The following is a 9,161-nucleotide window of genomic DNA, read 5'->3' as shown; positions in this document are numbered from 1 at the left end:
TTATTTCCACTCGGGAATAGGAAGTGGCTTATGCTTCCCAGCTGGCCTCTGGTAACTTGCTGGCACGTTAAACACTCGGATTTAAAGAATTTTAAGAACTAAAACTTCATCCTTTCAATTACAAAAAATATTGAAAACTTATAAGCACCAATCCTTGAACTGATATGATAATGAATTATATTGGTGCGCTGACTTTAAGTTGGGCTTTTTAGATTCTTTGATGGAGAGATTATCATTTCACTTTGTATATATAAGAGTCAGAACTGTCTCTTGATACAAATGAACTGGTCTATTTATATATTCCATAGACAACGAAAACCTGTTCTAAATATTCCGTTCATGACCGTTGATGTCCTTCTTTCCAATTTGTCGTCTTTTCTGATATGTTCAGAATTTTGACCGCAACTCTGAACCTTAATCACTGATCAGAGAAAGAAGGAAAGTTTAAAAATTGACTCTGATCCTTAAACACCGATCAAATTGATTTACTAGAAAGTGAAAAGATTTTATCCTTGTTGATAGATATATGGTGGATCTGAATCAGTCACCCAGAATCTTTGTCCCACAGTATACTTCATACGAATTTATCAGTTAGATTTCTGAATTTAGTTTACCTCTAAAATTTAGTCTGGTTCCATTCACCAAACTAGAATGTTCCAACAAATTACTTTTTATTTTTTTCGTAGGCAAAATTTTCGAAAGATAAATTTATTATTATTTTTAAAATAAAGATATTTCTAAATCATTGATAAAATCAAATCCATTAATTTTAAAAAATAAAAATAAATGGATCGACATAGATACACAACTTCTTTTAGTTTTTATTTTTGAAAACTATATCAACGTATATTTAAGTAAATAAAAGATTTTATTTTTAAAAAACATTACATATTCAAAAATTTAAAAATTTTAATATTACAATTATTAATTTTTATCAATCATATTACTAGTAATAATAAAATAAAAAAATTAGTAGATAAATATGCATATTTATTTTTTTCAAAAACTAAACCAACACATATTTAAATAAATAAAGATTTTTCTAAAACAAAAAAATTAAAATTTTTTTAAAGATAAATTAATTAACATTTTACAAATAAAGATTTTTTTTAAAAAAAATAAAATTGGTTGACAGTTCACCATTTAAAGTGATCCATTTTTAAAATTATTAAACTTGAGTTTCAACTTCATTTTTTTGTTATATTCTTCCTATTTTACCAATAAGATATTTGTCTAATTTTTTTTTTAAAAAATAATAATAATTAAAAAAAATAGATTCCGCTGACACTTTAACGTTCGCCGCTGCCATAAGAAGCTTCAAATGGCATCTTGGACATTGCAATTATTTGCAGCATCCGCTGCTATTAGTGGCGAAAGGTGCAAAATATATTGTATCATCCGTTACTGATTGTGATCACATTTTGCCTTAATTTTGCGAAACTCCAAAATATGCATTTTTTTTTAAAATTCAAAATTTTAAATTTTTATTATAAAAAAGAGCAGGTCTCTTGTGAGACAGTCTTACGAATTTTTATCTGTGAAACGAGTCAACTCTACTGATATTCACAATAAAAAATAATATTCTTATCATATAAAAAATAATGAGCGCGTCTTGTGTGAGACCGTCTCACGGGTCATAATCCGTGAGACGGGTCAACTCTACCCATATTCACAATAAAAAGTAATACTCTTAGCATAAAAAGTAATACTTTTTCATGGGTGACCCAAATAAGAGATCCGTCTCACAAATACGACCCGTGAGACCGTCTCACACAAGTTTTTGCCAAAAATAATACTTTTTCATGGATGACCCAAATAAGAGACTCGTATCACAAAATACGACATATGAGACCGTCTCATACAAGTTTTGTCATGCAATGAGTCCATTTGTCGGTCTAATACGATGGACTCGATGTTAAAGATTATGTATTCACGAGAGACGTGTGCGAAGAGAGCTAGCATGACTAACGTTCGTTATGTTATTATTATTTAAAAAAGTATACTACATGTATAATGTGATTACACAGTCGATTACACGTTGTTTTTGAAATTATAAAACTAATTAAAATAGATTTGAATTTCAAAAATATAATTTTGTAATCTATTACAATATTTATTTATTGTGCATTTAACATTTCTTTTACTATAAATTGTGGACTCTAACATGACCAGTTACACCCTCGCCGGCCTACAATCAATAATCACACTCAGTAACCGCTCACACAGCCCACTACCTCTGTCACTCTAAACCCCTCAGGCGCCGCCTCCTGCGCCCCAAACCCTCTCTTCCGCCACCTGATTCAGTTGTTCCGGCGGCCGGAACCCTAGCTTCTCACCTATTCTGCCTCGATTTCAACCCGAGATGGCGGCAATGGCGGCATCCTCCTTGTCCGACACAACCAACGACGGTCCAGTTCTTAATGTTATCAACAAACGCCTCCGCGCCTTGCGTAAGAAGTTGAACCGCATAACGCAGATGGAGGAATCTGTGTCTCAGGGAAAAACCCTACACAAGGAGCAAGACGAGACCCTAAGGTCTAAACCCTCCGTTCTGGCGGGGATTGACGAGCTCGAGAAGCTTCGTCAACCTATTTTAGAAGCGGTTGGTCAAGAGGTTTCACTCGCCTTGGAGAAGGAGCGAAGCCTGGGGGCTGAAGATAGCCGCGAGGAAGAAGTTCGAGAGCTCGATGTGAAGAACGGGAACGGAGGTGTTTCGGATGTTTCGGATCTGCTCAGTTTGCTCTATTTTGGGAGTGTTTTTGATGTTCAGACGCTGATGAGGGCGCACGATAACATGATTACAAGGTCTCATGAGAGGAGCTCATGCTTGACGTATGATTATGTTACGGATGATGATGCCTCCGGGGCACCCCTCAAAGAATGGGATTTGGATTTGATTTCTATGCTTGGGAGTTCGCTGATTTCGCGGCCGTTTAACTCAAATTTACCGCACAAGAACGCACTGGAGAAATGCGTCGAACATGCAAGGCTCTGGCTTGCAAATTCGGAACAACACATAGACCCCAATGCGGATATCACTTGTATGGATACTACACTATATTTCTTTTACCATAATTGTTTCCTTCCATATGCTTTCCGTATATCTGTCATTGTACGTGTATGTAGCTTTTCTTTCCCTTTTTTTTTTAAATACTCTTGTGATTAAATATTTTAAAGTTAATATGTGGTGGATTCGCTTGTTCACAAAAGAAGAAGAGCTCTCGCTTTCAGGTTGCTTGGAGTCAGCTGAATCCCGCTCGTTCTTTTATGAATAAGAATTATATAGTCTTTCTTGATAGAGAAGAGATGCAATGTCTTTGTTAATGGTTATGATCCAACGAACGTGGATGCATGATTCTGTTATTTATTTAGTATGACTATGGCCTATGGGCAAGGGTTGCGGGAGAGTAGTGTGAGATATGGCTGGAACCCCCTCAACCCGAGTCTTAATGATTTCTGCTCTTAAATTTTAGAATATTTTGGAAAATATAAGCAAATTCATTGTTTTTTACCCCGTGAAGATGTTAATTGGAGTCCCCACAAAGCTAGGTGCCCTTTTCTATGCCTTTCGTTCGATTGATAAGGAGTATAATTGTACAATCCCACTTGTTAACATATTTCATTATGTGTAAAAGTAAATGTGTCCTAGGAATAATGTTCATCATGCTTGAAAGTCACTCATTTGGCTGGTCCAAGGCATTTTAGGAACAGAACTCTTTGTGTTTGAGTCCAGATGCTTTTATTTTGTTGTTCTCCTTCATGGTTTTCTTCAATTATGATTATATTAATTTGCACTAACATGAGAACTTATATTTGTTATTTCCCATGATGCTTGAGGGGTGTTGTCTGTAACTTTTGAAGTTGAAGGCTTCTTCCTTGGGGAAAAATATTTCTATTGGGAACTAGAATTTGTTTCTTTGTGAAGTCTAGGAAGATCCAGTATTTTGAAAACTGGATGAGCAATAAGTGTGCATGCCCGCTTCCGTGAGTCTACTTCCATATGATTATGAATTCTGTAGCATATTGTGTCTTCCATGGTGCTATGTTGTGATTTTTTATGATGAAGAAGGAAGTTGGAGTTAGCTAGTCCACAGTTGTTAGATTTTTCCACCACACACACAACCCCCCCTCTTTCAAACCCATCATTTAATGTAAGTTTAGTATAAAGTTTTGAATTCGTTTGTATCATTTTAGATGCTGGATTAAGGGAGAAGCTGGATAAAATTATGGCTTCAGAATACTTTACAACAACTCCAGCTATCAAGGCTACTGTTGACGTGGCTGCTGCTGCTGAGAATTATAAATCTTTTCAGATCCCAGTTCATGAGTCTGTGGTTCCTGTTAGCGTGACTTCCCCCGTGGAAGGCTCAGTTTCGGAGTATCAGCTACAGGTATTTTAGACTTGATTGGTATTTTAGATTTATTTGCATTTGTTCCTGTGGTTTCAGTTTTGATTGGATTTTACATGAATTATGCTTGATGAACCATAGGTTTTAATGGGTCGTCCGCGAAGTGTGTTTAAACGGACGATATTTTATTATATTATTATATTTGATAGACCACTTTCTAATGGCACATCTTTTCTTGAAAAATGATAAGTGATCTTTATGTAGCTTTGGGACAGAAATCAATCCCCCTGGCTGTCCGTATGCTAGTTCTTGTAGTTCACACCTTCAAGGCCACAACTCTAGTTACTTTACTGCTTGACTTTGCTTCTGAAGCTTAAATTTTTTAGATATCATAATAATTGTTAGTGTTCTCTGCATTCTAGATACCACAATCAAGTTTCTACTGTCTTTTTTGCACTTCAGTAGACTCTCCAATCAGATGTTGATTTTTCATACATTCTAAATTGATCAAAAGTGAAGGCGCGGTGGAAATAGCTAATCTTGTCTTCCAGTACATCACGCAGACAAACCTACACAAAACTGTGATGATTTCAAACATTACAGGACTTAGAATAGAATCTTCAACATGAATTACTCATGAGCAGTTGCATATTCCTATAGTATTCATTGGGATTGTAATATACTAAAACATGTTTTCAAATGCGCGAAATGATCATAATGATTTGCATTGCCTGTTACTTGTTCTGTGTGTACCTTAATGATTCTTTCTCATATTATTTGGACATCGCTTTACTTGTTCCTTCCATTTGTTGTCCTTTTATATTGCTTACTCTTGTGTCTTCCAGGAAGAGGACTCACCAAATTCCCATAGTAAAGAAATCTACAATGATAAAACTGAACCAGTTGAAGAGCTTCATCAGGTAGTTTGTTTTCCTCTTGTTACAAGATTTGGAATCACGTGGAGGAAATGAATCCTCTTCTCCCAATATCTTTTAGTAGCAACAACAACGACAACAACAACAATAATAATATTCAACAAGAATATATTTTACTTTTAGGGAGGACAAGAGCTAGAGAATTCACCTGAAGTTCAGGTTCAAGCAGAGGTTGCAATACCAGAAACAGAAGTGGATCAAGACCCTAGAGATCTGGATTTGAACGAGCAGCAGCATGCTACTCACAGGGCTTACCAGCGGAACTATAGAGGTGGTCGTGGTGGTGGCAGTGGTGTACGCAGAGGGTATGCTAATGGGGGTCGTGGGGGACGAGGCAATGGGAGGGTAAGCTATCAGAATGGACGAGGCCAATTTTATGATCAACCAGGCGGTTATTACCCCAGGAACCACTACAATTATAGAGGTCGAGGGGGCAGGGGAATGGGCAACAATAACTACAATTATCATGCTTCTGCAGGCCATGCTGGGCACATTCCAGCAGCGTCTTGAGCTTTATGCCAAAGGTTAGTGATCTGGTTTCTCGTAGAACTCTTGGTGGTTTTGAAAGTGGTGGTTTTGTAAAACTCTTGGCACTTCTGTTATGGCGGTTTCTTGTAGACTCTTGGTGGTTTTGAAAGTGGTAGTTTTGTAGAACTCTTGGCACTTATGGCACAATGAATGGAAAGGATAATATTTATCTTTCTTTTTAGCATCGTTTGGTTCAGTCAATTGAACGGGTGATGAGTACTTAAAATATTGTTCTATCTTTATTTCCTCTGTACCAAAGAATGCCTTCAGTATTAGCAAAACACATACATAATGCAATTTTCGCCCTCCCCACAAAGATCTGGGGCAAGCCCTTCTCATTTCATCGATTTGCTTACACGAATCGGTCGGTTTAGATATAAATGCTTGTCGATATACAAAAAGTTTCTTCAAAAGTTGGTCCGATTGGGTTCATAGTATTTTGAACACTCTGACATCACACTTGGATAGCTGAGATTAGACTTGCTTTGAACTTTAGGCATCGAGTATATTTGATGAGAAATATCTTTGGATTCGTAAAAAATAACATCTCTAGTCTTTCATATTTCGGTTTGCCAAAATTTTAACAAAGGTTTGACCATAAAAATATTGCCATATTTTACCTTCTAGCTTCAAAATTACAGGTGTTTGGGGGTGGGTGGGGGGCTGAACTACTCGCTCTTTAGGAAACCACTGCATCACCAAGCAAGTAGGGTCAGATATTTACATATTACTCACCAAAAATTGCCCTTTTAGATCAAAATTTTAAATGATTATTTAGCTAAAGCTAGTAATGAAAAATACTCTCTAAAGAAATTGTGAGGCAATACCAACTTTTATACATATAAAGAGAGGAAAAGAAGTGGACGCGGCTTTAAAAAGCTTTATTTTATGGCAGTGCCCAATTTGGTTCAGTGATATCGACCCGCTCCTCTCGTGTCCATTTCATCCCTTTTAAAAAAGATGATGTAACTCGCAACTCGCACAATCAATTTGGTTCTTCTTTTGAAATTCTTGGATCTCGAATACAATGGATTCTTCGCAGTTGTCGCAAATTCGAGTAGAGTTCGGACAAAGTAATCAAATAGAATCCACCTTGATTAAGGAGAAGTTGCTGAATTTACATGTTTTCACAGCAATCACAAAAAGTTGTCATGCAGTTGGATCAGCGGCTGAATTCAAGTTAAAACAATTCTAAATAACGATCTACTCAATCTATTTCTTCTACTATGAACAATAGTCAATAAAGAATCTAGCCCAGAAAGTATATACACCTAGTTCAACCTCGACGACTGGAGATTATGACAAGTTACCTTCGAACTTGATCCAGCATTATTCAGCAGTCCTGCCTAACACCCTCCGTAGATCTGATTTTTGGTCCGAACTAAGCCTTGATGGGAACTTGACATCAAATTTGATCCTTAAATTTCCATTCTTACCAGGTTCTTTCGATATGGGCATTCCCTCATTTTGGATCACAATCTCTTTGCCTGGTTTGATGATATCCGACACTGGAACAGCCAAATCTCTTCCATCCAATGTTGTTAAGTTGAGGGTCTTTCCTGTTAAAGCGTCCAGTAGGGAGATTTTTTTATTGACAAGCAGATCATTTCCATCCCTTTTAAAGATCGGATGCGGCTTTTCGTCTATTACAAAGATGAGGTCTCCAGGGGCACGGCCAGGTTCGTGGTTCCCTTTCTCGGGAAAAGTGATCTTTGTACCCTTCTTCCAACCAGGTTTAATATGAATGGTCAAGACTTCTTCAATGGTGCTAGGCTTTCTGCAATTATGTCTCCACATTAATAATAACCAAAGGAATTCAATGGCAAGAACAATTTTGATCTAATCAAGCACTCAAATCTTTAACATTTGTCAGGTTGCTGAATGTATTTTATTCAAATTAGATCACTTTTCATTAAGGCCCTAAAAGAACTTGACTAGGTAGAAGAGCTTCCTTCCACTTACCTATAACTAGAATACAACCCCAAAAATATTATAGCCTTTTGTTACTTGATTTATTGTATGAATGTCCAAGCAACTGAGCTTTCCTATACTTATTTTTTTTGAAAACATGCCTCACAAATCGAGCCAGCAAGCTCTAGCAAATACTCATGTGAAAACCACAGAAAAATGAAGTTATAGAACTAACGAAAAGAAACAAAATCTGCTAAAAGAATGAAGTTATGGTGAGTTTTTCTTGTACAAATGGTTCATTCACTGTGATCGGTAAGGATTTTACCAATTATGTCAAATTCTACAATCAAATTAGGGGAAAAATTAACCAAACAAGGAAAGAAACTCAAATGTACCAACCCATTATCATCAAGAACAATTCTTGAAATCTGCATCTTCCTCTTCGAACCCTTGAACAGCTCCTCCAAACTACACGGCAACTTGCTCTCCATCGCCTCAGCCTTCACCAACCTCCCTCCTCCACCGGCATTGCCGCCGCCTCCGACAACACCAGTACTCTTCCCCGTCCCACCATCCAACCCACCAAAAAACTCCTCGAAAATATCCTCCGCATCCCTCGGATTAAACATAAACCCCCTCCCTCCTCCTCCTCCCCCGCTGTAATCTTTCGGCGGCGGATACAACCCAGATTTCAACCCCTCTTCTCCGTGCAAATCATAGATCTGCCTCTTTTGTGGATCACTCAACACATCGTAAGCCTCAGATATCTGCTTGAATTTCGCCTCCGCTACCTGGGTGTTCAGCGAATTCTTGTCCGGATGCCATTTCATCGCCAATCTCTTGTAAGATTTCTTTATGTCCTCTTCACCAGCGTCTCTCGAAACTTTCAGGATGTTATAGTAATCAACGCCCATTTTTGTGAGTAAAGCTACGAAAATTCTTGAATGTCAGCACATGCAAAGAACGGATAAGGGTTGAAATTGAAATAGGTCGGCGGGTCGTCAACCTCGCGGATGCGTAGCCTAGCTGAATGGCGGATGTTGTGCTAAGGTACGCGTAATGCGCGATATTTTAAAGGAGAGCAGACGTTGGAGATACCCTCTTGAAGAAACAGCTGATCCAGCAGTGAACTTTTACTATCAATTTTTCAACCTTTTAAAAACCAGTGAACAAATATATTTTATTTAATAAATTATGATAAAATTCATAAATTTTATTTTAATAAACAAATATATATTTTATTCGATTCAATTAATTTATTTTGTCTCATGCTTTCTTTTATTTGGTAATAAAATACATATAAGAAGTTTTGTTTAAGCAATCCTCAAGAGTTTGTTATAATTACGTTTCGAATAGAATACTTTATATCAAATTTAAGATTATGATAAGCCGTAAATCGTCGACGAAAATGATATTTCGGCATCATTTGCTGCAATAG

The 9,161-nt window shown here is 36.9% G+C and overlaps 2 protein-coding genes across 3 annotated transcripts; one reads left to right on the top strand and one right to left on the bottom strand.

Annotated features, from left to right (window-relative positions):
• Positions 1-2,165: 2,165 nt before the first annotated feature.
• On the top strand, positions 2,166-5,993 carry LOC140819576 (uncharacterized). 2 transcript variants are annotated; one of them, XM_073179717.1, is made up of 4 exons: positions 2,166-3,041; positions 4,195-4,391; positions 5,201-5,269; positions 5,408-5,993. In XM_073179717.1, exons 1-4 carry the CDS (start codon positions 2,363-2,365, stop codon positions 5,792-5,794), a joined length of 1,332 nt encoding a protein of 443 aa, XP_073035818.1. In that variant the 5' UTR covers positions 2,166-2,362; the 3' UTR covers positions 5,795-5,993. The 2 variants fall into 2 exon arrangements, with proteins under 2 accessions (XP_073035818.1, XP_073035817.1); XM_073179716.1 differs by having other exon boundaries at positions 2,167-3,041; positions 5,195-5,269.
• An 893-nt stretch (positions 5,994-6,886) lies between these two features.
• Positions 6,887-8,861, bottom strand: LOC140819939 (uncharacterized). Its single transcript, XM_073180214.1, has 2 exons — positions 8,123-8,861; positions 6,887-7,589 (listed from the first exon to the last, which is right to left on the bottom strand). The coding sequence occupies exons 1-2, from the start codon at positions 8,635-8,637 to the stop codon at positions 7,142-7,144; spliced, it is 963 nt and encodes a 320-aa protein (XP_073036315.1). The 5' UTR covers positions 8,638-8,861; the 3' UTR covers positions 6,887-7,141.
• Positions 8,862-9,161: the final 300 nt, after the last annotated feature.

This window comes from Primulina eburnea, chromosome 18 (assembly GCF_022965805.1).
Source record: "Primulina eburnea isolate SZY01 chromosome 18, ASM2296580v1, whole genome shotgun sequence".
In the NCBI taxonomy this organism is placed as follows: domain Eukaryota; kingdom Viridiplantae; phylum Streptophyta; class Magnoliopsida; order Lamiales; family Gesneriaceae; genus Primulina; species Primulina eburnea.
This window is presented reverse-complemented; position numbering and strand designations above follow the sequence as displayed.